Here is a 27,505-nt window from a genome sequence, read left to right as displayed (position 1 = left end):
CTCTCCAAAGCCCTAGAGAAGCTGTGGGGGCAGGGTGCAGGGGTGCCCAGCAGCAGTCCTGCCCCTCTTTGAGACCACAAGTTTCTCCTCTTTCCTTTGTTTTAACATCAGCTTCCACAGATGCACCTGAATTTGTGTTGGCATGAAGAACAGCGCCTGTTGTGCTGTTGGGTTTATGAGGTTTCAGTTCGGCACAGTCTGTGTTTTTTTCCACTGACTTTGGATGTTGTTTATCCAAAGAGTCATTATTTGATGCACCTGCCTCGATAGTGTGGACAGGCTCCTCCACTGATGTAATTTGTCATTAGTGGAGCTACAGCTTTTTTTTTTTTTAGCTGTCTCAAGACAACTTCCTACAGCCAAGCCTATGAGGTTTTCTCCTGATCATTCACACAAAGGTGCTGTCAGAGTAGTTGTGGGTGAAAGGTAGGGTGATGGAGGTGGCAGCCAGCCCTGTGTGGCCCCATGAAGCAGCGCAGCAGGTCTCCTGCTCCCTTCGTGCAAGCAGCTTGTGTGCGAACCATTTCTACTGGCTGGGTTTGTGCTGTCAACTCTTTGCCCTTTGGAGCTGTCCTGGACAACCCATTGATTTGCTATTTAATGACAGCTTTTGGTCCCCTCCTGTACTTTTGGGAGCAGGTTACAGCTGCGGCTGTAGCAGGATCAGCACCCAGGCATTTTGTCTCTCTCCCCAATAGCAATTAATGCTCCCACTGTGATGAGGGGTTTGGCAGTATCGCTTCTGGGTCTGAGTTCAGCAGCACGGGACTCGTCTCCAGTGCTGGCCATGGAGAGTGGATGGTCTACAACACCCTGGGGGGCCTTGCTGTGGGGGTCCAGCTCCCCACTGCTGCAGGTCCTCAGGCTCTCCTGCCGTCCTACAGGATGGGAAGATGCTCATCTCCAGGCATCCCTAAGGACTTGCACTCCTGCTTCTACTTCCTGGGCTTGACAGCTTTGTCCCCATCCCTGCTCCCTGCCCTGAGCATGGCTGGGGGGGGTCATTCCCAGTCTGTGAGGGTCCCTGTGGGGTTTTTCTCAGCTTGTCCCTCGGGTTCCTGATTAGGTTGAGTAGAAAGCCCTGAAAGTTAGGGAGAAAGGTGCTTCTCCAAAAATGTGGTGCCTCCATGGTGCCCCCATCCCTGGGTGGCCATGGGACAGCTCCAGCTCTGCCCTGTGGTGGGGACTCCCCTGGTTAGCAGAACAACAAAGGCCAGCTCTTATGCAGGTGGGGATGCGATGGAAATGCCTGTCCCTTTGCTCCAGCTTTCTTGGCCCAGGAGCTGGGACGGAGCAGTCTGGCAAGTGCCCCGAGCCCCCCTGCCCCACAGAGTGGGCTGACCCCCGAGGGGGATGCTGATGCTGGGCACTGACCATGCCAGGGCTCCCTGCATGAGACTTGCGGAGATCCCAGGCGCCGGTGGTCAGGGTGCCATCACAGGTAAAGAAAGAGGGTAAGGAGAAATGCCTCATTCATTTCTGACTCACAGCTGACAGCCCCTGATCCCTCCCTCCGTCCTCAGGCTGGAGAAGTCTCCTCCTCACCCTTACCCTTCTGCCTGCTCTTCCTCCCACGGAAACCAAGGGGAAACTGGTAAAAAAAAATCTTCAGCGACTCCTGCCTCCGGACCACGGCCTCTCTCAGCTGCTGGGTTCCCCTTCCCTGCTTTTTTTCTTCGATCCAGCTCAATGGTAATCTGAACCAAGCAAAATGAGGCTGCGAGACTTTCTATTCACTTTGCTGCTCCCGGCCAGCTTCCTGGGGGGGGGCTCGAGGGCCCAGCGCCCAGAAATCACCACCCGGGTTGCAAATGCAGAAGGTAAGCCTGGGTTGCTTCCCAGGGTGTTTTTGCTTCCCGGGATCAGCAGAGAAGTCTGGCTGCTGTTTCCCTCCCAGGCGGATGCCTCCGCTGCCGCACACAGCCTTAGCTTTGTCGGGACGTTTGGGGGAAGAGTTGTGTTTGCTGAGGAGAGTGAGGCAGGATTAGAGAGGCTCTGCAAGACGTACCCACTTTTAATGCTTTTTTTTGGCTCTTTCTCCTTGGCTCTGTCTTGTCAGGTGTTACCAGTAGCACTGGGATGCAGTGAGGGGGGATAACAGCTGATACCAGTTTAGCTTTCTGAAAGATTTTGATTTTGGCACTGGCTGTTAAGGTGCCTTTGTTCTCCTCTGCAATGATATTTGTGCCCAGGTGTGTCAGAAAATCATTAATTTTTCATTGTGTTAATTGTTATCATGTCTAAGTTCTATTTTTTTAAGTGGTTGCTGCAGCTGCATGTTATTTTATATAATAACTAGCATTGGCCTTGCAAAGATAGTCTTCTAATGTAAATGGAAAAAAATGTATAGGAAGCTGTTAAATGCCACAAACTGACGTTTTCTAAATATGTGCTCGATCCAACTTACCCTTAATGCCAAAACAGAAATGAGCAAACTCACCCATGCTTGTGCTTGTGTGTCTCGCCTGGGGTTAGGATGTGACAGCGGTCCCCTTAGTGCAGACCCTGGGAGCCTGCTAGGAGGGGAGCTGGGCTGCAGACGGGCGGGTGGGCGGCACAGGGAGCCCGGGCTGGGGAGGCGATGTGGCAGGGCCGCTGCCGACTCCTGCCTCTCCGCTTCTTCCCAGACTGCCCCGTGGACCTGTTCTTCGTCCTGGACACCTCGGAGAGTGTCGCCCTGAGGGTGAAGCCCTTTGGGGACCTGGTTGCCCAAGTGAAAGATTTCACCAACCGATTCATTGATAAGCTGACAAACAGGTACATCTTCCAGGGTTCTGTCCAGGCTGCGTTAGGGATGGAGCCTGGTGCCAGGTGGGATGCTGAGATTGCCCTGCATGCCTGTCAGAGGAGGCAGAGGAAGAAAGGAGGGATACCGGGGAGGGGGGTGGGAGCATCTCCTCCCTCTCCTGGTCCACGGCTGACCCGTTTCTGCTCCGTCCACTCTGAGGGCAGCAGCATGCCTCTAGTAGGGCTGCCTGCACCCGCCCTCAAGAAAGCAAGGGCTTCCTGGAGCAGCAAACGTGGCACCCCAGCCTCACCACCTCCGGCTGCCCGGGCGGTTATTCTGTAATGCCAAAGCGATGCTGATCCCCATACCACCAGCTGCTCAGGCCCAAGAAAACCCAGGTGCTTGGGTGGCAGCAGGGCACCTCTGATGTTAAACCCAGCACTCATGGGCACCCTGCAGAGCAAACCCTCCCTTGCAACTGGCATCCCCCAGGATACCCTGCAGCATTGAAGCCAGCTTTGGGGGCCCCTGTGGAGTGCCTTTTATCCATGCCACTGCCCAGCCCTTTATCTGCCTCCTCCTCACCCACCCTGGCAGCCACCAACCCAGGTCTGACCCTGGCTTTCACCCAGGGATGCCCAGGAGCACCAAAGCTCCCAGATCCCCTAGGGGCATGATGCTGGGAAGGACTGCAGGCAAAGGCCATGGCTCGCCTGCTGGCAGGAGATCCAGGGATGCGCGGGAGTACCACAGGTCCTGGAGCCACGTGGATCCTGGTCCTTGGGACAGTGGGAGATGTGTGCTGGTGCCCAGAGGGGCACCGTGGGGATGTCCCAGTGCTACATGAGCTGGAGTGACAAGGTTCCTGTCTCAAGACAGGTGGGAGGGGGTTAGCAGCTTGCCTACCCATTGCCCAGGCAGGAGAGCTACCTTACAAGGCATTGAGTGACCAGGAGCCTCATGCCTGAGAACAATCTGCCAGGCCTCCATCAATGCAGCATGAGTCTCTCCTGAGCAAGGCTCTGGGCTTTGTCCAGAGCCCTTGCTGCATGCAGACAGACAGATGGACCTTCTGAGCCCACCCCAAACACCTGTATGCTCACTCTGCCACTCTCTACCTGCTCTGGCTCTGTAAGCTACCACCGTGCATGCCGTGCTGCCAGGCACCCGCAGTGTGCGTGGTGTGGTCAGCACGGGTGATGGTGAGGCAACTGGCAGCGGTGGGGTGGAGGGGACAGCAGTGGGCAATGCTCAGGTGGCTTTGGGAATGGTTCTGATGGGCAGAGAGAAGATGAGCCTGGGGAAGTGAGGGAGCCGAGCAAGCCCATCCCTTTGGGATTGGCCCCGGCATGCTGAAAAGACCCTTTTTGGGGCACTGACCAAAGCACAGGTAGTTGTGATGCCTCTGTCCCAGGGAGTCACAGGTGCAGGCTGTGTCAGTGCACAGGACAGGGCTTCAACACACACACTCATCCGTCTCCGAGTCAGAGCATCCTTCAGAGGGAGACATCCCTCTGATTTTAACACATCCAGCAGTGGAAAACTCACTGCAGTTCTGCATGGGGTGTTTTGGTGGTTACCTGCCTTGCACACATGCACCTGGCTGTCTGGCTCAGCATTCCCTGCTCAGCTCCAGCCACTGCAGCCTGGTACCTCTCCAGGAAGCCTCTCTGCCAAACTGTCTGACCTTTGCGGATGCCCATCAACTGCACCCCTTTGCCATTCCACCTGCTGAACAAACTGCCCTGCTCCCATGGCTGGGCTTTGCATGTGAAGCATGTCCCAGCCTTGCAAGAAAGCAGGAAGCCCTTGCAAAGCCCTGCAATGTTTGGCAGAGGATTTGCATTTTGCATGGCAGGCCAGTGCAAGTGAAGTGGAGGTGGTGGCAGAGTGTGGATGAAGGTGCTGAGAGCATGTGTCCTCGTGTGTCTCTGCAGGTACTACCGCTGCGACCGCAACCTGGTGTGGAACGCTGGGGCACTGCACTACAGCGATGAGGTCGTGCTCATCAAGAGCCTCACCTCAATGCCCAGCGGCCAGAATGAGCTGAAGAACCGTGTCTCGGACGTGAACTACATCGGGAAGGGCACCTACACTGACTGTGCCATAAAGCGGGGCATTGAGGAGCTGCTCATCAGGTAAGACAGTGGGGCCAGGGTGGGTGGAGGGAGTGATGCTGGTGGTATGGCTGTGGTGGATGAAGGTTGGGAGCTTCTGGATTAGGACGTCCCTGTGCATTGTGCAGAGCTGTCCCCAGGGTGGGAGAGAAGGTCACCTGGGCATGAAATAGCTATGGAAGTGGCAGGTTGCTAGTGCTCCAGCTTTACTGGGATGAGGCATGCCCTGACCAAAGGCTGGAGCACTGCACAGGTAAGTGTCCAGAGGTGCCCACGCCACTTCTCTCCAGCTAAATCTGTTAAATCCTTGCAACATTAAATCCTGTGTTTAAACCCCTGCAGTGGCTCCCATCACAAGGAGAATAAATACCTGATTGTGGTGACCGATGGACACCCCTTGGAAGGGTACAAGGAGCCCTGTGGAGGCCTGGACGATGCTGCCAATGAAGCCAAACATTTGGGGATCAAAGTGTTCTCTGTCGCCATCTCCCCCAACCACCTGGTAGGGACCACGCAGCAGGGGTGTTCCCTGCAGGGGTCCTGAGTGGGACCATGGGACCTCCAGCATGGCGAAGAAGGCTCAGAGTGCCCCTCAGAGCCCCTCCCTGGAGGGAGGATGTAGGTCCCTAGGATGGTCTCTGGGGATGGGTCCTGCAGGGGTGCCCACAGGTCTCACTCTGCCCTCCCCACCCCCCAACCCTAGGACCAGCGGCTCAACATCATTGCCACAGATCATGCCTACCGCCGCAACTTCACTGCCACCAGCCTGAAGCCAACCCGGGAGCTCGACGTGGAGGAAACCATCAACACCATCATCGACATGATTGTGAGTGCAGCCTGCCCCCTCTGCAGCCCACGCCCTCCCCAGGATCACCCATCCCTCTCAACCCCCTTCTCTTTGCCTTCTTGTCTTGCAGAAAGTTAACACGGAGCAATCGGTGAGTGTCCCCTGGAGCCCCACTCCCTCCCGATCCTGTGCCTGAGTTGTCCCCTCTGGGTCACCCCCAGCCAAGCAGGGGCTCAGTGCCACAGCCCTGTCCTGTAGGCAACCCCTGCCTGGCCCCTGCCAGCCTGGGGAGCTCCTCCCGAGCAGGGTGCAGCCTGGCGTTGGTGCTGCCCACTGCCTCTAATGCTGTTTTCTCCTTCTTTCTGGGCAGTGCTGCTCCTTCGAGTGCCAGGTGAGTTGGGCTTTTGAGACCCCCTTCCCTCACATCCCCATGGCCCCAGGCTCTGCCTCAGTGACTGGTCTAACCCAGACCTCTCTCCCACAGCCTCCCCGAGGGCCCCCCGGACCTCCCGGCGACCCGGGCAATGAGGTGAGGGACTGGCCAAGCTGTGGGACCGGGGTGGTAGAACAGGCTCACTGGGGATGCTCAGAGACTGGTGGGGCACAGGTCCTTGGCACCCCACTGCTGCCCCATGGAGAGGTGGATGAGGACCCACACCATGCTCCCGTGCAGCCAGCATCATCTGCTTCCCCCATCCATGGAGCATTGTTGCTACCATCTTCCCAGCCCTCCTTTCAACAGGGTGTCATTCTGTTCCTGGGGGTGATGAGCTAACTTTATTTCTGTCCTGTATTGCAGGGAGAAAGAGGCAAGCCCGGTCTTCCTGGCCAGAAGGGAGAGGCTGGAGAGCCAGTAAGTAAAGGACCATCCCTGGTGACCCTGCACAGGGGCGATTTTTTGGCCACTTCTGGCCAGACCTCTCAGGTGCATCCTCACCAGACCTTGCCCCTGCATCACCCTATTTCCATGGGGTACTCAGTGTGGTCACAGCCAGCTGTCCCCCTCTGCAGCCACCCTGCCAAGCAATGGCTCCTGGCAGGCAGTGGGGTGGCCCCCTCCTCTGTTGCTACAAGGCTTCCTTGTTCCTCACCCAAAATAGCCATTCCTCCTGGAGGACACATCTCTGACTCATATGTGCCAGCCCAGGGGTGGATTCTGGGCTCCCTCCTGTGTCCTCTGACATGACAAGCACAGTAGTGTTACAGGGAAACCTTTGGTCAATAAGAAACTAATAGCATGAGGAAACTATTTCCATTCTCCTCCCCTTTTTTTACTAAGTACATTTATTTTGGGGAGGTGTATTTCTCCCACACACGTGAGTGTGCAGTTACTCAGCTTGTGCATTCCCAATTTGGAAACCCTATGTCATGCACACACAGATTTTTTCTTCCCAAGGGTTTTCTGCCCTTCCCTTTCATCCCAGATGATATGTCCTCAAGCATCCAGTTTCCCCAACCCCCAGGAAGGGCTGGAGGTGGTGGAGGTGAAGGCAGGTCCCCTCTGCCCTCCACAATGATCCTGTGCTCCCAGACTGGGCAAACAAGGAGTGGAGTTATGGGAGAGCCTCCTGCGGGAGGATATGGCGGCTGGGGCCCAAGAGCCTGGGCAGAAACTGCCCCATGGCACCCCATGATGGTGACAGTATCTGCCTCCATAACACCATGTTTCTGTACTCTAGGGCAGGACAGGGGACATGGGACCTGTTGGCTACCAAGGAATGAAGGTATGTGGGGCTGCAGGGTCACGGGCATGCTTCCTAGATGGGCCACAGGCTTTGTGCTGCAAGTGTTTTCATTTTCCCATTTTTCTCTCTCCTTTCATCTCCAGGGTGACAAAGGAAGTCGAGGAGAAAAGGTGAGGACAGCAAGGACATGATGGGAGGGGGAGGGAGAGGGAGAGGGTGTCTCTGTCCCCCCCTGCTTGGTTAGCCTGGGCTGCCCCTGCAGCTGCACAGTGTTGGGGTCTGGTACGTGCCCACGTCCACACATCTGTCCCTCCGGCCGGCACCACCTATGCCAGGACTGGGGATCTGATGGGAGCAGCCCATTTGCAGCTGACGCAGTCTTGGGGACCAGGCAAGCATCGTCCAGTGGGAACAGCCAGGCGGAACAGGAGAGACCAGCAGTGTGCAAGGGCACAGTGAATGCCTGCACCCTCAGACTGAGTTAGCATGGGGACCACAGCACGGTGGGGTGATGGATCTGCTCTGCACAGGGGCCTAACACCTTTCTCCTTCCCTTTGCAGGGCTCGAGAGGAGCCAAAGGAGCCAAGGTCAGCCTCTGCTTTTGCACCATTTATTCTTTCTGATTGATGCCTGGGGGCAGAAGGGTCTTTGGAAATCACTTCTTCATGGTCCCTATTCTCTGTTTCAGGGTGAGAAGGGCAGGCGAGGAATTGATGGCATCGATGGCATGAAGGTAAATCTCTGTTCCAGAGCACTTTGCTTAGTCTGAGGACCCTGGCTTTTGCCCCTCCAAACCCACTGTGGGGTCTGGGAACAAAGCCAGTGGCCCACATGGGGCAGTGGGGTTCCCTCCCTGCAGGGCTGTCCACCTGCCGGCCAGGGACAGGGCTGGCATGTCCCTTTCAGAGCTCTAGGATGATAGATGGGGTCTTTCCGTGGGCACTGCTCATGGAAACCCCTGCTTTGTCTGTCTGACAGGGTGAAGCTGGATACCCCGGGTTACCTGGCTGCAAAGGCTCACCCGGATTTGATGTATGTACCCTGTGGATGCTCCTTGCGTGCTAATGAACCAATGCAGTAGGTCTGCCATGGTGGTGCATGGAAACAGGGAGCCCCCCAAGAAGGGGAGCTGTAGGGGAGGGAGTTGCCGTACTTGGAAATATGCCTCTAGACATGCAATGCTCATCCCAGGCATGGCACCTTGGGTGTGTCCCCGGGGCAGTCTGCCTTGTCCTTGCCTGGAAGCTGTCCCGGATTGCATAGGGCTGCCTGGGAAGCTGTGCGCTGGGGGAGCATTTGGCTGGAGGCTGTTTAGCACAGAGAACTCAGCAAAGAAGAGCCCAGTGCCAGATAGGCAAGCCCAGGATTAACCAATTTCAGCCTGCTGTGACCAGCCACCTAGAAAATGTTGGAGATTTTGGAGGGCTCTGGGAAACATTATTCTGACATTGCATTTCTCCAGTTTCCATGCTTTTTTCCCTGCTCCCAGGATGAGACATCCATGGCGGCACCAGTATCACTGTAGTCCAGCCACAGCAGCCCAACAACCACCTTTTCTGCCATTTTCCTCTGAGCTGCAGAAGCACGCTCAGTTTTGCAGTTTCAGCAATGTGGCCACAGAGTTGCTTGCGTGACTCCATGGTGCAAGAGTACCATGCCATCCCTGCGTTCCTCCTGAGTACGTGTCCCTCCTGTCCATCTCACTGGGGAGCTGCGGGCCAGGCTGCTGGGATGCTCAGTACATGCCCAATTTCCCACAGATAGTGATGCCGTCTTGGTTTTCAGTGATGCTGCCTTTATTTTCAACAGGGAGCTCAAGGCCCACCTGGACCGAAGGGAGATCCCGGTGCGTACGGACCCAAGGGAGGAAAGGTAAATAACTCTGCCCAGCCTCATGTGGAAGGAGGGGTGCTGGGACCCCGCTCCTGCAAGAGAGAGAAGCGGAGATTGACCCATCACTGGCCTCGTTGCACCGCTTGGGGGCAAGCCTATGCCAGAGGACACTGTCTGTCACCCACAGTAAGATCTGGCTGATGTCACTCCCAGTGTGCCCAAGATTAGCGGGTGCCCACAAGCCTGGCACAAGCATCCCTGAGATATTGGAGGTCTGCTGTGAAAAAGTGGCTCGCATTGGGCAGGTGGAGTGGGGGAGGATCTGCTGGGTATGGGGAGCTCCGTGGGAAGAGACCACAGCCCAGAAAGGGACTTGAGGTGCACCAGGGCTCCAGACGGCCTTTGCACCGTGGGAGCTGAAATCCACCTCTGGGTGCTGGATGTAGTCTTGACAGTGCCTTGTGTCCTTGTGAAGGGGGAACCTGGGGATGACGGAAAACCTGGCCGACAGGGGATTCCCGGCAGCCCTGGAGAGAAGGTGGGTGAAGTGCCCATGTGTGAGTGTCCTCTGCCCTCTGTGAGAGGGAGAGGTCCCCTGCACCAGCCTTGGCTTCAAAGCCGAGCTTGTCCAAGGGTCTGCAAGTGTGCAGGGCTTTGCTCCGAAACCTACTGACTTGTCTCGTTTGCACCTCTGGCTTGCTCACTCAGGGCGCGCCTGGAAACCAGGGTGAGCCTGGACCGGCAGGAGAGATGGGTGATGAGGTGAGTCCTCTGCCTGTGCCCATGATGTCCCATGTGCATGCTTGGCGGCCATCCCCACCGCCTGACCACCCCTGTTGTTTCTCCGCAGGGTGCTCCAGGCCCAGATGGTCCTGCTGGAGAACGGGTAAGTGAGGGCACCGCGCTGGTGGGGCATGGGCAGGGGCTGGTACCCATGCAGAAGAGGAGGAGGAGGAGGGCTAGGGGTGAGTCTGCTCAGAGGTGGGCAATGAGGGAGGGCTTTGCTACTGCTGGGAGCAGGTCCTGATTTTGTGCTCCCACCATCTTCTTGCAGGGCAGCAATGGAGAAACAGGCCCCCCGGGCTCACCAGGTGACCGCGGGCCAAGAGGAGAGCCGGTAACTGCATCCATGGGTTGGCTTTCAGCATCTGCTTGCAAACAGGGTCATGCTTGGCAGCCAGGGGCTGGAAATAGGTGCCCAGTGGCTAATTTCACCAGCCTGTGGGCCAGCAGGCAAGCTCAGTGCCTTTACCTGCTAGCCCAGGTAGGGCCTGCTGTTGTCCCCCAGCAATCATCCCTTTATGCTAGCAGCTAATCACCAAACAGCCAAAACCCAGAGGAGAGCATGCCCAGCAAGCCAAGAGCAGGCAGAGATGGGTCAGCCCCTGCCTCGCGGCTGCAAAACCAGCTGATGGAGAGCAAAGAGGCAAGGTGTCCTGCGGGTGCTTGGGGGCTGCATGGGGTACCCGTGGCTCAGGAAGGAGGGCACAGGTGCCATTAGTGGCAGGGCAGCATGTGTGGGTGTGGACAGGAGGGGGAACACCCTTCCCTCCCCTTTCTGGTGGGAGTCACTAGGAAAGTATTTTTCCTGCCTGCCAGGGGTGAGTCACTGAGTGTGAGCATGGAAGGGACAGGCAGGAGCCCTCAGCAGGCCAGGACAAACATGTGGCAAGAGGCAGAGATGCCACGCACGCCAAGGAGGGACAAGGGTGCTGCTGCTCAGGGTGGGGGTGGGGGGAGCTAGGGCGTCCAGCAACAGCATCTCGGCGGGTGGCCAGCCGTGTCCCAGCACTGCTGGGCGGCCACCACCACACTTCCCTTGTCCCTGCAGCGAGGACAGCCAGTACCCACCACCAGATTGGAGCGGGGGACAGAGGTCCACCCTGGGGAGGGGGCAGCTCTGGCAGGGGGCTGCTGGCAGCCTACCCCTCCCTGTTTACTGCTCGGGGAGTAGCAGCGCCGCTGCACGTGGTGTGCGGGGCAGATGTGCGCAGGAGATGAAGGCATGCCAGTGTCCTAGAGTTAAATTGTTCAGCAGACGATAGGCTGCTTCCTTCCAAGTTTTAGTCCAAGCACGAGGCTGCGTAAGCTCGCCAGAAACGTCTCCACCAGCACTCGGGGCCCTTTGGAAGTTGTGTTTTATATTTACTGTTTGGCTTGGGCATCTGGAAGCTTCTAGCTTGCAAACAACAGCTTTAGGTCACCAAGCTTTCAGTTGCTTTCCTCAAAGTTTTGTCAGGTGTGACTCACAGGAAGGTTCTGAAAGCCTTCCTTCCCCACAGGCTGGGAGCTGCCTGGCCTCATGTCCCAGGGCTGCAGGCAGAGCAGCACCTTGTGCAAAGATACTTGTCTTGCAGCACTTGGTGCTGGCTGATCTCAGGGGTGGCTTGGCTGTAAGGTGCAAAGTTCTGTGCTTAGCTGTCATGCAGCCTTGTAAGAGGTAATGCTCCACCTCGCGGTGGGGAAAGCTTTGTTCTGAATTTCCAGGAACTTGCAGCAAGCCCTTGGGCTGCAGGGGTGGGTAGCCATGCCTCCTGATTCTCCTTTTGCCTCCCTGGCTTGCTCGCCCCTGGCTGTGGGTCTAGGTGGGGAAGGGGCCCCAGAGCCAGCCCGGGTCTTGCAGACACACTGTCCTGTTGGGACGCAGCTCTGCTGGACTGGTGGAAGGCCGTCCCTTTCCACATTGGTTAAGTGAAAGTGGAACTGAGACGGGTCCAGCCCTTGGGCATTTCCTATTGGACTTGTTGGGGTGCAAGAACGCCCAGACTCAGGTTTTCCAGGCTCTCCTGGGCTGTCAGTTCTCTGCAAATAGCCCTAACGCATCTCAGGGTACTTACTGAGTGTTAGCAAAGGAGAGGGGAGAGCATCAGCAGTGAGAGGTGAGGACATCCCTTCCCAGCCACCGTCTCATTCCCTTGGAAATCCCCTTAGCTCCACAGGGACATCAGCCTGGAGGAAGAGGGGGTAGAGGAAGGAGGCTGCTAGCCTGGAGTCTCTGCGCATGCATGGGGACAGCAGCTCCTCTCCATGCAGACTGCCCAAGGCAGGAGCTGCTCTAGAAAAGCAGCCATGGTTGCAGAGTGTGACTGGGAAAAGCCACTACATGGTTTTGGGGCCAGGGCCAGGTCTGCGTATCTGCAGAAGCCTTGCAAGATGGATCTCTCCAGGCATTTGCTTTTCTGGCACGGAATGGGCTGAAACATGTCACCCAGAGGCAAGCATTCCCATCCTTCAGAAGGTCTTCCTCTTAGGGCTATCTTCTTGGCTTCAAGGTGGCCATGCTAGCCCATCTTTCTCTCCCCATACCTCTGACAGTTTCCTACCCAGCTCCTGAATCTGCCTCAAAAACCTCCCTGTTTGGATGACTGCATTTCTATCCAGCATGTACTAACAGTGTTGCATCCCTGCTCCCCATTGCACGCAGGGCCCTTTGCACCCTACACCTGTCCCTCTTTGAGTTTCTCATGCCCTCTGTGTGTATTTTCAGGGAGAGCCTGGACCACCTGGTGACCAAGGGCGGGAAGGACCCCTCGGACCACCTGGCGACCAGGTAAGGGCTTGGATTAACCTTCTGGATCCCAGGTGGAAGTGGTTTGGGCAGCGAGGAGAGCGGGGTAGGGGGCTTGACTGCTGCTACAGCATCCTGGGACAAGTTTTCAGCACATTCCAGGCCAGGTAGCAAAGCTGGTGAAGAGGGGCAGGGATTTCTAGGAGAACCCAGTATATGAACAGGGCTAAAAAAATGGAGACTTGGCTGCTGGGCTATGGACAGAGCAACCTCCACACCATTTCCCAATCCCATGGAAACAGATGTCAACATGTCTGACAGATTTGGAAACTGGCAAGTGCAAGCCACAGCAGCGCACAAAATGTTCAGGCCTGGGGCCAGACTGTGCTCACCTCGGTCAAGGGAATCAATGAGACATCTTGTGTCAGTGAGAATAGCCTGACGGGGCCCCAGCAGTGTCCCTGACACCCTTGGCATCTGCAGAGACAGTCTGTCCCAAAGCCGGCATTCCTCAAGTCTGCTTGCAGCAAGGTCTGGCCCTCCTGCTCTGGGGTCTGCTTGTCCTCGTGTGCCTCAAGGAACAGATCTCAGAATCCATGGGCTTTCTGGAGAGCAGAGCTGGCTCCCGCCAGCCTGAGGAAGGCTTCTGTCCCCTGTACAACTGAAGGTTCTTTCTTCCCAAAGACACACCCAACTCCCAGTCGATAACTCTGGGTCTGGAGGTGTTGCTGGGTTAATCCTCCATGGCAATAGCACTGATTGCAATGACCAATAAGGTCTTTGCACCTAAGCAAGCATGCTTTGACATCACCCTTTGACAGAGCTCTGTAGGACAACTCCCCTCCTACCCATACCATCAGAGTTTTGATGGAGCCCAAGATACAGGGAAGTATTGAGATAAATGTAACATTCCCACACTGGTGGAGCAGGACTTCCACAAGGGGTGAAGCATGGAGACCAGCGTGCGGACAAAGATGAGACAGCTTTTGAACTCCTGTTATGGTCAACCAAGTGTTGAAGAGCCCTGAAGGAGATCTGGAGTGCAGGACAGCCATGAAGGGGCCCACTGTTGTGTTCACGTTATCCCCAGCATGGGTGACCCCCACGGCAGACTTACACCACACCGCAGCCTGGGGACAGGGCATGCTTGTGCCAGGGTTGGTTGTGCTTGCCTGGAGATGGGCTTCCCTCAAGCCTATCTCATGCTAGTGAAGAGCACCAGATTCACACAGGAGGATTGTCCAGATCTTACCGTCTGTAGCTGAGCTGAGCTCCTGCCACAACCAAAGAGCATCAGGCAGCATCCAGCTTGTTGGGCACTGCCGTGGTGAGAGGTATCATTTTGGGAGGTGGCCCTGGTAGGAAGGCAGCTCTTTGGACATGTGCGTGTAATGGACTGGTGCTGCAGGCTGACACCAGTGAAGGAGGAAGGACTGGAGCTGCTCTCTGTGTGGTAGAGACTCATTCTGGTTTCAAAGCAGGAGAAGGACTGCACAGAAGAAGACACAGTTAAGGTGGAGATTTGATGGAAGCCTGGGAGCTCAAGCTGTACAAGCATGGTAGGGAGCCAGGCTGGGATAGATCCTGCCTCCAGACAGCCTTCACTGGTGGGGAGGAGGAGGAGAAAGGAGAAAGAACGGTGTCCCTGCTGTCACTGAGCCTGTGGGACACCAGTTTTCCTTCCCCAGCACTGAAATTGAGTCAAACCCTTGTCAGAGCGGGAAGCATTACAGAAGGAGCTCCAATGCCCCCCCAGACCAGAGACAGCCCCAGTGCCTCCACCGCTCCAGGGAGATTTCAAAAGCAGTTGCAAAGCAAGGACTTTTTTTCCATAAGCTGAGGAAGAATGCTTTTGCTTGGCCAAATTAAAAATAAGTGCGTAATTGGGCTTAGGCAAGAGTAGGACTTTGGCAAACACAAGTGTTTTTCAAGCCATGTTATCTGCAAGCTCTGGCTGTTGGAGCATATTTCTCTTGGCAAGGGGAAAGGGCTCCCGCTAACCTGTGACTCCCTTTCATCCTCTTTCTGTCTGAGAGAAGCTAAAGGTCAACACGCTCTTTCCCTGATCCTTGTGGACAGGTTTGTTGGTCCCTCTCTCTTCCTAGCCATGGTGCCCATCCCTCCTATGGTTCTTGTTGCACCCAGAAAGGTAGTAGACAGGGAGCTGCTAAAGATTTCCTGACCCAAAATCCTGCATCTTCATAAACTCCTCCAAGGCCATGAGGGAGTTGCGCTGTGTGCTACAGTGAGGACACGTACAGCCAGCGTGAGCCAAGGGTGCTGTGGATCCAGCTTTGGCTGATGTGAACGATCATGAGTTCTCGTCCCTCCTTCCCAGGTTTCTCTCTTTTGGGCTTTTGTGCAGAAATAAGGTCACATGCCTTTGAGCAGTTTAATGCTCTGCACTGCACTGTGTAATTTTAAGTCCTCTGCACCCACACGTACACCTTTCCTTGGAAGAAGGGTGCATGAATGTTTGGCACCAGCTTCTCCCAGCCGCTGTCGTGCGAAGATGAGCAGAGATGACAGCTGGAGGGGATTTCAGCTTCCTCAGCTTTCAGGTGGTGAGAGAGCAGCTGCAAAGCTGGACTAGGCTGAGCCACCACACTGAGGCAGCTCCCAAAAAGCTCAGAGGTGCTGCTGATGCACTGAAAATATGGAGGAAGCTCTTGGGCACACACCACTGTGATGCTGAAGCCCAGGTACCATTGAGCGAGTGCTGCCTTCCACCTGCCAGGAGACTGCAGTTGTGTGGCTTGTCACAGGAAACATTTCAGAGGTTGGGAGTCTTGAACTGGCATGTCCACTGCCTGCAGCAGCAATGCTGGAGGGGCCAATTGCAAAGCCATCGCTCTCTCCCACCATGGCTTGCTCTCTGCCTACCTCTGTCATCTCCATTGCCTGGGGGCTGGTTGCACACCCAGCTCCAAGTGAGATGCTGCCTTGCTCAAGCATTTGGACCCATGGGCAACAGCATCATTACCCAATCGTTACTCATGATTGCTACCAATCTCCTGGCAAGTAAACCCTGCAAAGGGCTGTTGGCACCAAGCGGAAGGTGGAGGGGCTCCCTTGGACATCTGTTGGAGTTCTTGGAGGAAAAACATGTCCTCCCACCTCTTTTGTCTCCGACTGTCTCTGGCCAGCCCTGCAGCTGACGGAGCAAGCGGCCGCTGCCCAGATGGGATGTGGCAGAGTGACAGCTTTGGTCTGTTCCAGCACACGCGGCCAGGGCTCTCCAGCCTCCTGAGGACAGAAACTCCCCGGAGCCATGAAAGGGCCTCTGCCAGCCCGGCTGCGACCCAGACGTGTCTGAGCCCCAAGCCGTGGGGAGGGCTTCTGTGAAGGGAGGTCTGTCTCACCTTCAGGGGGACATGCTCCACCAAGGACCATTTCTGCCCCGGGGGCACCTCTGTCACAGCCAATGAGATGACACTGTGCAACCCAGCTGTGCTTCGCTGCTAGAAAGCATCATCCCTGTCTCCTTGGTCCTCTTTCCCACCAGGTTCTCTGTTACTGGACTGAGGTGTGGAGGAGAGGGGTGGCTTTTAGGGCCTTGGAGGCTCTGCTCAGAAGCTGCTCCCTCCCACAGCCCGGCTGCCACTGAAAGCACATGGTGTTCAACCCATGCCTGCAGTGTCACACCTTGGCCCAGAAAGCTTCTTGTTTTGGCTCACGCTCACCAGGAATCTGGCCAGGGCTGCCTCCGATGGGGCTTTGCAGAGAAAGCAAGGTGTAAGGAAGCATGGAGAGCTGCAGCCTGTGCAGGCAGGGGAAGGCAGGGGGCACGGAGGAGCCAAGCATAGCTCCTGAGGCATCTCCCCACCTGTGTTAACACCACCACCACCCCCCATCAATAGGTCCTTTCTTGTGAGGCTGGCCGAGGCGGAGGTGACTCACTGGTGGGTGCGAGTCACGAGGCGGATGCCCCCCACCCACCACATCACGAAATGAAGGGACCTGCCCTTCAGGGCAGGAGCAGCACCAAGGGAAAATCCCTGTTGTGAGAGCTCTTTGTGTTTCTCTAGGGCGAGGCTGGACCCCCAGGACCCAAGGGCTACAGGGGAGATGACGGCCCCCGCGGCAATGAGGTCAGTGCTGCTTCATCACCGCGCCTTCTGGGGGGAGGGAATGAAGGGAAGACCAGGAGATGCTGCCCGTTAGGGCTGTCCCCAAATCCCTCGGATCTTGGAAACCTGTAGTAGGTACAAACTCAGGTGCTAGCTTCCCGGCAGACACATCAAGGCATTTTTCATGGGTGCTTAAGGCCATGGTTGCCTTTTTCCCCACCTCCCAGAGGCCATTTTGTGGAGAGGGTATAGCCACACCACAAGCCACACGGCTTCCCATCACAGAAGCTGGGGGAGCTGCTCTCCAAGGCCAGCCACCTGAATCTGCCAGCGGAGTTGATCCCCAGGGCAGGGAGCAAGCTGAATCCCAAGCCCAGCTGTGGGCTTTGTATTGCTCTTGTATAAGCAAAACACCTTCCATGATGGGCTCGTGATGGTAGCTGGTTGCCTCAGAGGGCATCGTCTTCCCAGATCAAGGGATGGTGTGCAATGCTTGACTGCTGCTTCTGCTCCTTCCAGGGCCCAAAGGGGTTGCCTGGAGCACCTGGGCTGCCTGGAGACCCTGGCCTGATGGGAGAAAGGGTGAGTGGTATTCGTCTGGGGGGATTGCATGCCATGTGGAAAGGATGTACAATACACTGGTTCCACACAGCATGATCCAACTTGGGGAGAAAAGAAATTGCAGTCATACACAGCTGAGATGCTGGGAAAATTTGCAAGCAGCCTGCTTTTGAATATGCATCACATCTGCAGGCTCAAAGAGCCATGGTTTGGGATGTACTTTCCAGCAACAGAGACCTGATACTTCCCAGTCTGTTCCCAGCCTGTGACCATATCCCCAGTCTCTGAGAGGGACAGTGTCACTATCCTCTCAGTGGCTATGCAGGTCACACACAAGAAAGATGGCCTTTTAACTTGCCTGTACCTGTGCCCAACCCACCAGTTGCATATTTTTTGCACAGACATTTTGCTGTGGAGATAAACTGTCTAAAGAGGGCAGGATCCTGCTGCTGTGCTATCTAAGGGGTCTGCTTTTCATTATCTCACATATTTCTCCCTTTCCAGGGAGAGGATGGCCCTCCTGGGAATGGCACAATTGGATTTGCAGGCGCCCCGGTAAGTTTTCTGTGCTGCTTTGAAAGAGTAAGACCATTATTTCAGCTTGTCCAACCTAACAAGCTTCCTTTCCTTCATCCTCAGGGGCGGCCAGGAGACAGAGGTGACCCTGGCATTAATGTAAGTGTGCTGCTTCCTCATACACCCAACAGAAATTGCCCTGGCCGGTGGTTTGGCTCCTAGAGCCTCTCCATCAGCTGCACAGCAAAATGGGCTCCCTGAAGCAGCCTGTTCCTCCAAAGCCCTCTTTTTCTTCTGCCCACCTCTCCCTGCAGTGGGTGCTTCTGGAGGAAGTGTCCTGCCTTGGTCCACTGGTAGTAACACCCTAGGGCATCAGCCTGGGCTGAGTGCTCTCTGATGCAGCCCCAGAGCCAGAATTTGGGGTTGGGAGTGCCACCCAGGGGGAGATGGATGGTCCTATAACAGTGAAAGCCGCCTAAGAAGCTCTCTTCCCCAACAGCACTGTAATTTGATGCTAGGGAGCCTATATGCTGCTCTTCACCCTCCTCCCAAGCCAGCTTTCACAAGGTCACTGCATGCCAGCACCAACTTCACCACGCTAACAAAAGCATGCAGGAGTCTCTTCTCTACTATTTTTCAGGGAACGAAAGGCTACGTCGGTCCTAAAGGTGATGAAGGAGAAGCTGGAGACCCTGGCAATGATGTGAGTAATCTGTATAAAGCTGAGTCATCTTTCTCTGTGAACACAGTGCAGGAGCTTTGGGGTGGGTCTCTAACACTACCTTGCCTGTGGGTCAGAGCTCATCAGACTTTGTAAGTCTGCAAGCGCCCTTTGCTGCTGAGCAGGGTCTGACGGCAAGGGGAGCCCTCCTCTCCAGATGTTCATTTTGTGTCCTACAGCTTACGGCTGGCAAACCTCCAGATCTGTTAGGTTGAGGTGGATATCATCTCTGCAAGGTTTTCTGTGCTTCTGGATAGCACCAATGGTTGCACCTGTGCTGCACCACTGTCCTGTGGAGGGAGATTTTCCCAGTGTCCATCCCGACCCTCCCAAGTCCTCACTCGTTTGGTTGGGTACAGCAATCTCGGATAATATTTTTGTGGTTAAGCAGGGCTTAGCAGACATCTGGAGAGGAAGGTGCTGCATCCTGACAGACACAGATTTGTGGATTTTGTTTTTGTTTTCATTCCAGAATCCAACCCCTGGCCCCAGGGGCATCAAAGGAGCGAAGGGCCACAGGGGACCTGAAGGCCGCCCAGTAAGTAAGGACCCTGGCAGGGTTTGCACTGATGAGCGCAGTGTGCCGGGCTGACAAAGCTCCCAACAACAGGGCTTGACGCACACTTGCTGTGCTTGGCCCTGCTCACAGCAGGAGCAAGGCAGTTTGAAAAGCCGCTGCTGCAGACTGGTACACCAGGTCTCTGAAATCACACTCATCCCAAATCAGGGCAGAAAATACAGGCACTTGTGCTTTTTCCACGAACAAAGCATTCTCATATGATCAGGTTCAGTAAGGGCAAGCAGCATTTTGGAGTGGCCATCCTGAACCTGAAAGCGTTTCAGTTCGTGTTGAGTTGCCACTTGCTTGTGTTGCCTTATGTTGGCCTGGAGGCTACAGGAGAGGCATCTTCCAAGCAAATGGTATCCATCCATCTATCCATCCATCCATCCCCTGGGTGCTGTGGGGATAATGCCAAGCCATGTCACACAAGGTGTGTGTGCTCACTGCCTACAGCAAGAGCTTGCCTTCCCACCTCAGTGGGCATGGCACACATGGAAGTGGGTCTTCTTCCCCCCACCCCCGTGCAGACCCAGAGCATCGTGTAAGCAAGCAGATGTACTCACTCAAAGACCAGTGCAGGGGCCAGCAACTGCGAAGCCAAGAGACTTTTCCAGACTCTGCATTGCTTAGCAAGGTATCAGCAGAGTACACCACAGATAGGACTGGCTGCTCTTGTAACTGCTTTCCATACTTCTCTTTGACAGGGACCACCAGGACCTGTGGGACCTCCAGGACCAGATGTGAGTGAGACAAGAACAGGGTGCTGCTTGCTTGCTTGGTCCGTGCTTCCCCTGCCCCGCATGATGGCTCTTGGGAGGGGGTCACTGCTGGGGGAGCCTCGTGCTCCTGGGATGGGTGGTGGCTGCCCCTCATTACTGTCCCAGTGAGTCTCACTGGCCAGATTTCCTTCATGCCAGTGCACCACCAGCCAGTCCCCTCTATAGTGTGTCCCACTTGCACATCACTCATTTCCAGATCAGATCAGGACCTGCTTTGAGGGCACAAAGCAGTAGTAGGGGTGGCGAGCAGCACCTGGGAGCCAGGAAGCTGCCTTCACTGTTATTCAAATGTTTCTTTACCTCTGTTCTCAGGAATGTGAAATCTTGGACATAATCATGAAAATGTGCTGTGAGTATCCCTGCACTGCTCCTCCCGCCCTCCTCAGCTCCTTGCTGAGCGGGAGATAGCTGCTTTTTCTCTGGCCCCCAGCAAGCAAGGCCATCCCCAGGCAGCATGCATATGGATGCCATAGGCATCGCTCCCCTTCCACGAGTCATAATTATGTCAATGAGCTGGGAGGTCCTCCCAGCAGCTGGGACAGCAACCAAAAAGAGACAAATCTTTCGCACGTTGCTGTCCCTTCTCTTGACCCAGGGACTTCCAGCTCGATCTCTAGAGTAGGTTGTGCAACTGTTGTTTCACTTGTGCATGCTGCAGACTGGTTTGCTGTGTCTGTGGCTCTGTATATACACAATTACCCTTCAGGGAAAATACGAGCAAAGTTGTGTAAAATCTTTGTGTGGACCATTTAACCTTTTTTTTTCTTAAATAGCAGGGCCTGACTTTCCCCCTCAGGAAAGAGGTCTGTTCTGGGGTGTCCTGCCATGGGGAGCAGCAGTAAACACATGCTGTGAAGGGTTTCTGGCCCATGGCCAGTAATGAAGTGCTGGAAGGACACAGGGTATTTAGGGAACCAAGTTTGAGCTCCATACTCTGGTGATTTACTTAATCCCTCCAGGATTAGCTTTTATTTTTATTTAAATAAGAATGCATTAGCATGTGCAGAAACAGAGCTCTGCTGCATGCAGTGCTCCAGGTCGGGGCATCACAATCTGAAACAGGAGAGATCTGGATATTTCAAATGGGAGGGAAACCACCATGAGCTTGAATTGTCCAGACCAGGTGTCTTTGGATTTGCAGAAACACAAACCTGCAGTCTGCATTAGTGTGTGAAAAACCTTTGTGTCAAGCATTTTAACGTTCTCTCTTTCTCTCCCTTCTCCTCTAGCTTGCTGTGGTGAGTGTTACTTGGCAAAGTTGCTCTGCAAACATTGCTACCCTTCTTGCTTGCACCCCTCACTTTCCCTGCTCCTTGCCTTCTGCTATGGTGATGTGGAGAGAGCCTGGGAGGGAGGACCAAGCATGAGCAAGGCAGGGGAGGGCAGCAAGCTCTCTCCAGGGGTGCTGCGCGGATTCAGAGGCTGCTGTGGCTGGGTCCTACAACTGGATAACTGTTGTTGAGGTGCCCTGTGCCAGGAAACTGCAGGCAGATTTTCTCCACCCTTTTTTCAATTGAAAGGGATGTCAGTTCAGGGCATGTTGTGGATCCAGCTCTGTCATCCTCCTTACAAATTCTGTGCTGGTCTGCAGAGAAATGTGCAGGACTTTTTCCTCTGATGCTGTCCTGATGGGTTGGGTTTTCAGTCCAAAATCTTGAAGAGCCAAGGGCACAGGATGTCCTTCAGCCATGGGAAAGAGGCTAGAAAGCTGAGTCAGCCTCCTCCAGCCCACGAGTGTCACCTCTGTCCTCCTGGGCTGGATCAATGGAAGAAGTGAGAAGGCTTATGAGGAAATGGGTTTTGGAATAATTACTGGGTGTTTTAAGGGTACTCACAGCTTGGAAATGCTACCTGTCTTATAAGGGGTGCTGACCAAAATGCAAATGGGAAAAATTAGTAAACTGACTCTCAAGTCTCCCATGCAGCTATTTTGCTGCTTTATTTTACACTGTGCTTTGTGGGTAGATAGGTCACAGGCACCCACCTAGTCAGGACTAACAGCAGACATCAGCTTCTTGCTTTGATATGCCTCCCTGTAAAACGTGCTGCTCTGAGCGAGCTGCTCAGATAGAAAACACAAGCCCCTCCACTCCTGTGCCTTGCTGCAGAGTGCACCTGTGGTCCTGTGGACCTCCTCTTCGTGTTGGACAGCTCAGAGAGCATCGGCCTGCAGAACTTCCAGATTGCCAAGGACTTCATCATCAAAGTCATTGACCGCCTGAGCAAGGACGAGCATGTGAAGGTGAGATTTCCACTGAGTCCAGGGATACACTTGTGTGCACTCACTTATTTTTCACTGCAAGCAGAAAAATGGGGAGATGTCTCCACTCCAAAGAGCCTCCACAAGGCTTAGCTTCAAGTACATAACTGGGGTGGGTCCTGATTCCTCCCAGATTCATAAAGTGATGGAGAAGAGAGAGCAGTTTGTTGTCCCAAAATAAAGACATTTCGCTCTTTCTGGGCAAAGGGACTCTGCCTGCTGTGGCTGTGAACTCTTCCTCCATGTCCCAGCACAGACGGCTCATAAAGCGTTTGCCTGATCAATCCATCAGCCTCTTCCTTGTCCTGATGAGCATTTCAGGTGGCCGGAGAAGATAACACATGGGGTGTGTTGCAACTTCCCCTAGCTCCCTGATGGCCAGCCCCCCAGGAACCCTTGTCTGTCCTCAGGCTAGGGTTTAGGTTACCAGTTAACCACACTACTGAAAAGGACCTTTGCAGCCCAAACCAGCAATATTGTGCCAGTAGTGAGTCTTTCAGTCTGAAGAGGGGCATAAGTGCTTACTCTCCTAACTCTTCCCTGGTAACCCGCTGTGCGTGGGAAATTTAGTTTACCTCTGTGATTTGGAAGGGATGTTTGGGATCCAGTCTTTCCTTAGGGTATAACCAGACACATCTGTAGCACATGGGCTGTAAAGCCACAATGACCTGCCGTTGGACACTTGTGTGAGCATGTGTGGGTCTCTTTGACTGGCAAAGAGCTGGTAACAAGCAGAAAGGCTAGAGCTGGGCAGCAAAACCACTGTGCTGGAAGAAAAACAGAAGTTTTGAAAAAAAGATCTATTCCTAGCTACCCACCATGGCCAATGTCTTGTGTTGAGACCACTGAGACAGGAAACCTTGGTTTGGGTCTTGTTTCACTGACTGGCTCACCAAATTGGTCTCCATGTGCATCCACTCCTGTTGGGGCTCCTTCTGCCTGGAATAAGGCAGAGGAGAGGCGGCAGACCCTGCTGGGAAGGCGTTTGGTACAAACCACCAGCAGGATTTCTGAGCTCTCCAGGGCCCCCTGAGGTACCTGACCCTAACTGGCTTCTGTTTTTTCCAACAGTTTGAAGCTGGGGAATCCCGTGTGGGTGTTGTGCAGTACAGCCATGACAACACACAGGAGCTGGTGGCCATGGGGGATGCCAACATAGACAACATCGGGGCACTCAAACAGTGAGTCTGTGGGGTCTCAGTGCATCATGCAGAGAACTGACCCAGGGACACCTACTCACCTCCCATCGTCCATCTCCAGGCCAGCAGCTTCTGCAGCTGCAAGGTTGCTAAATGTTCTTTAGTGGAAAGTAGCAGTTGGTGGCATGGTAGGTGGTGCTGAGGCCAAGGAGCTCGCCAGTTTTCCACCCAAAGTCCCGTGCAGGGATGTTGTCCTGTCTCGCAAGCATGTCAGAGATATGTGTTCCCAGGGGTTCCTTCAGTATCCATGCGGCAGGGCTTGCAGGCTCACTGGTGTCTGTGCTTACAGGGCAGTCAAGAACCTGAAATGGATAGCTGGGGGCACCTACACTGGAGAAGCCCTGCAGTTCACCAAGGACAACCTGCTGCGGAGATTCACCTCCGACAAGCGCGTTGCCATCGTCATCACTGATGGACGCTCCGACACACTGCGGGATCCTACCCCGCTCAACTCTCTGTGCGATGTCACCCCGGTAAGGGCACATGGGAAGCACCCTGCCTGCAGGGAACTGCCACACAGCAGCTGTGCATCAGAGTAGTGCAGGCTCTCTGGGGGTCTCCATGTCTTTGCTGCCCAAGGCTAGGGCAGGGGGAACACGTGTCACTTAGAAGCACTCTTACAAAATGACAGGCATTCAAGTTGATGAATGCATCCAGTGATGGACTCTAACTTCCCTGCAGGTGGTTTCCCTTGGGATAGGCGACATTTTCCGGAACCCTCCAAATCCAGATCACCTGAATGACATCGCTTGTTTAAGCAGACCGACCAGGCCAGGACTTTCCATTCAAAGGGACAACTATGCCGAGCTCCTGGATGACACCTTCTTGCAGAACATCACCTCATACGTCTGCCAAGGTGGGTGAAAGGTTGTGGCTGGAGGCAATAGGGAAGGTAGCGAGGAATGCCCCAGCCAAAGGGTGAGGGATGCAGGCTGCCCTCCCTTGCTTTCCCCCAGTCATGCTCTTAAGCAGGCATTGAGGGAAGAGAATGGCTGGTGTTCAAGGTTCAGTTAAATAAGGGAGAAGGACATCTTGTGTCTCAGAACACTTTGCAGCCGGGTCCAGGTCCTCTCCTGCTGCAGGACATCTCTGTCCACAGCATTTTTCAAGCACACACCTCTTTGCTTTCTGGTGCACATTTATAGCCTTTGCACAGCACTTTGCACAATGTGGCTGTGACCGAGGTGAGCGTTTGTCCCTTCTGTGGCTCTGTAGGAAGCTATAGGAGAAGTGGTTTTCCTGGGTGAGCTGATGATGTTACTTTTTCTAATTTTCTTAACAGAGAAGAAATGTCCGGACTACACCTGCCCAAGTGAGTATTGATTCCTCATGCCACAGGAAGGGGTTGTGGGTGCTGTGGTGGGAGAAGTGGGACTTTGTGTTTGTGGGAATGCATAGCTTGGAGACCTCTCGCAACAGGGAGGGTCCTGGACTGGAGAAGTGAGCAAGCCTTGTCAGACACTCCCAGGGTTTCTCACATACATGCCAGCCAAAAGCACATGGGGGAAAAGCCTAGACGGTTCCTTTTCTGGCACCTCAAACCTAGAGAGGAGGCTCTGCCAGATTTTAGCCCTCACAGGGTTTAGCTGAGGTAGGTAATGAGATCAATTGCTATATGGTGGTGGGAGCACAAGGAAAAATCAGCACCATGGCAGGGATATTTGAGAAAGGTGCTTGAAAAGTGAATACCTGGAGGAATTTAGTGGGGTAGACCTCCAAGTCAGAAGCATGTACGATCCTCAGACTCATTATGGAAAGAAGCCAGCCTCAGGAGGTGGAGTGGTTCCCCAGATATGCAAGGACAGGACTGTATTTAAGCAACAAGAGTTACTAGACCATCTGAGCCAGATAAGTACATGGGAATGCAGCCTGTCGTAAACCAAATAAAAGAAGGTATGAAAGGGTAAAGGGACAAGTCTAGGACAGCACTGGGGTAGGGGAAACCAAGCTAGCAAATACCCAGAGAGTGGGGATTTTCCAAGTCTGCCAAGGCAGGAAGCCTGCAGGAAAGCCGGTGACTTCACCAGCTTTCCATGAAAGAGGCAGGAGGAGAAATGCAGCCTAATGAGCCCTGGGCTTTTCCCCTTGCAGTCACCTTCAATGGGCTGGCAGACATCACGCTGCTGGTGGATAGCTCCACCAGCGTGGGGAGCAAGAACTTTGAGACCACCAAGAAGTTTGTAAAGCGGCTGGCGGAGCGGTTCCTGGAGGCTGGCAAACCTGCTGATGACTCTGTACGCATCTCAGTGGTCCAGTACAGTGGCAGGAGCCAGCAGAAAGTGGAAGCTCAGTTCCAGTACAACTACACAGTCATCGCCAAAGCCATTGACAACATGGAGTTCATTAATGACGCCACAGACATCAACGCTGCTTTACGGTACGTCACAGGACTGTACCAGCGGTCCTCCCGTGCTGGGGCAAAGAAGAGGGTGCTGGTGTTTTCTGATGGCAACTCTCAAGGGATCACCGCAAGGGCCATTGAGAGGGCTGTGCAGGAAGCTCAGCAGGCTGGCATCGAGATCTATGTGCTGGCAGTGGGCAGCCAAGCCAACGAGCCCAACATCCGTGTCCTGGTCACGGGGAAAAGCGCAGATTACGATGTGGTCTACGGGGAGCGCCACCTCTTCCGTGTGCCTGACTATACCTCTCTGCTGCGTGGTGTCTTCTACCAAACTGTCTCCAGGAAGATAGCTGTTGACTGAGCATCTGGGTGGGTTTCTGCCAAGGCCATGCCTGCTTCTGTCTCACCTAAAAATGAAAACCAACAAAACAAAAGAAAAAAATTAACAGTATTCTTGACCAACCTGAGGAATTTGCATCTATGCAGATAGCCATAGTGCCACAGCCTGGCTGTGCATAGTCCCCTTCCTTCTCCCCCTGCTTCATCATCTGCATCTCTACTCTGTTAGCCTCAAACTTTCCTCCCTGCCCATGACTGCCTCTCCCTTCCCGCAGCAGGCAAACACAAGCACATCTAGCAATAAGCTGCCAGAACACCAATAGCAACCTCATCCCACTTTTTTTTTTTGGCAAGAAAGAATCACAATGAGGAATTTTGTACCACTAAGGACTAGCCTGGTCTCATAAGGCTGATTATTCTCTTTTCAGATACAGGGTTTTTTGTTCATTTGCTTCTTTCTTTCATACATCAGCTGAGCACTTGCCCAGCTCACAATGGTCCTAACCCAATGCTGTGCTTCAAGTGAAATGATCAACACTTCAGCAAGCTTTGAGAGGGGATCGTTGTCATTGCTGGCAAGTCTGGTTCATATCTCACATGCTTGCAGGGGGAGGGCTGGACTGCATTACCCAAGCTGAATGGAAGCATCTCTGGCCTCCAGTGCCATGGGATGGCGCACTGACTTCCCAGGGCTGGGGTGGAGGTGCGTGGTGGATCATCCCTCAGTGCTGACACTCCCATTCAGGGCAGGGAGGCTGGGCACCGACCAAATGAAAGATGGACAGCAGCCATTGGGGAGGGGGGAAACCCTAGAAGAAGCTATGTAACTGCACTCCTTCACTAACTGATCTCATGGTCCTACAGTGAAACCAGGAACCTCATGAATAACCTGATGACTTGTGTTATAGTTCAAGCTCCATTCTGGAAAAATCTCTCTGAGCCCAGTTAGTGGGATTTATTTTATATATATATATATTTTTTTTTTTTTTTCCCCAAAAAAAGTGCCAAGCTGTCTAATTCCCAGTGAGCTCTCTGGGAGTACTGTTTCTATGGGACCATCTAGGAGTTAGGCACCTGGGCTGCAGGGAAACCCACTAACTGTACTATATATTGTATTAGGGCCTCATCCACAGCCCAGCAAAGTCAAGGGAAAGGCTGCCATTATCTGCCAGGGTCTTTGACTCACACCCTACGGATATACTGATAAAGGTGCTATCACTACGTGTGTGATGCTGGCCCTTGGTGTTTACACAGTTGTTTCCAGGACCATGCTAAAGATGTGGTTTAGCTGGGTGAGATTTTGTTTCAGCGCTTCCATTGGTGCTCTTGCTATGAATTCATGCGCTTCTGAGAAAGCAACAGTGATTGCCAGGTATCGGCATACCAAACTCTTTACTTTGTATCCAAAACCCCATTGTATGAGTTAGTTTTAGTTTATGCCTGTGTTTTACTAAAATTGTCCACTTCAGAAATTTGTCAAATAAATTGTTTTCCACAA

General features: G+C 54.2%; 1 protein-coding gene across 1 annotated transcript; it reads left to right on the top strand.

The window, feature by feature from the left end:
- Positions 1-1,496: 1,496 nt before the first annotated feature.
- Positions 1,497-27,505, top strand: COL6A1 (collagen type VI alpha 1 chain). The gene is made up of 35 exons (XM_052792612.1): positions 1,497-1,820; positions 2,628-2,757; positions 4,666-4,866; positions 5,188-5,347; positions 5,549-5,671; positions 5,763-5,783; positions 6,003-6,023; positions 6,117-6,161; positions 6,432-6,485; positions 7,312-7,356; positions 7,461-7,487; positions 7,879-7,905; positions 8,007-8,051; positions 8,297-8,350; positions 9,128-9,190; positions 9,627-9,689; positions 9,860-9,913; positions 10,002-10,037; positions 10,206-10,268; positions 12,639-12,701; positions 16,688-16,750; positions 17,249-17,311; positions 17,795-17,845; positions 17,930-17,965; positions 18,447-18,509; positions 19,000-19,065; positions 19,794-19,829; positions 20,181-20,217; positions 21,098-21,106; positions 21,977-22,110; positions 23,200-23,309; positions 23,617-23,800; positions 24,009-24,183; positions 24,610-24,639; positions 25,419-27,505. Exons 1-35 carry the CDS (start codon positions 1,712-1,714, stop codon positions 26,027-26,029), a joined length of 3,072 nt encoding a protein of 1,023 aa, XP_052648572.1. The 5' UTR covers positions 1,497-1,711; the 3' UTR covers positions 26,030-27,505.

This window comes from Harpia harpyja, chromosome 7 (assembly GCF_026419915.1).
Source record: "Harpia harpyja isolate bHarHar1 chromosome 7, bHarHar1 primary haplotype, whole genome shotgun sequence".
Classification (NCBI taxonomy): Eukaryota; Metazoa; Chordata; class Aves; order Accipitriformes; family Accipitridae; genus Harpia; species Harpia harpyja.
Note: the sequence above shows the minus strand (reverse complement) of the source record. Positions and strands in the feature narration are given on the sequence as shown.

Coding starts and splice junctions, on each gene's coding strand:
- COL6A1 (XM_052792612.1), top strand. CDS start 1,712: ATGAGGCTGCGAGACTTTCTATTCACTTTGCTGCTCCCGGCCAGCTTC. Junction 12,702..16,687: donor TCGGACCACCTGGCGACCAG/GTAAGGGCTTGG, acceptor GTGTTTCTCTAG/GGCGAGGCTGGACCCCCAGG. Junction 19,066..19,793: donor GGGGACCTGAAGGCCGCCCA/GTAAGTAAGGAC, acceptor TCTCTTTGACAG/GGACCACCAGGACCTGTGGG.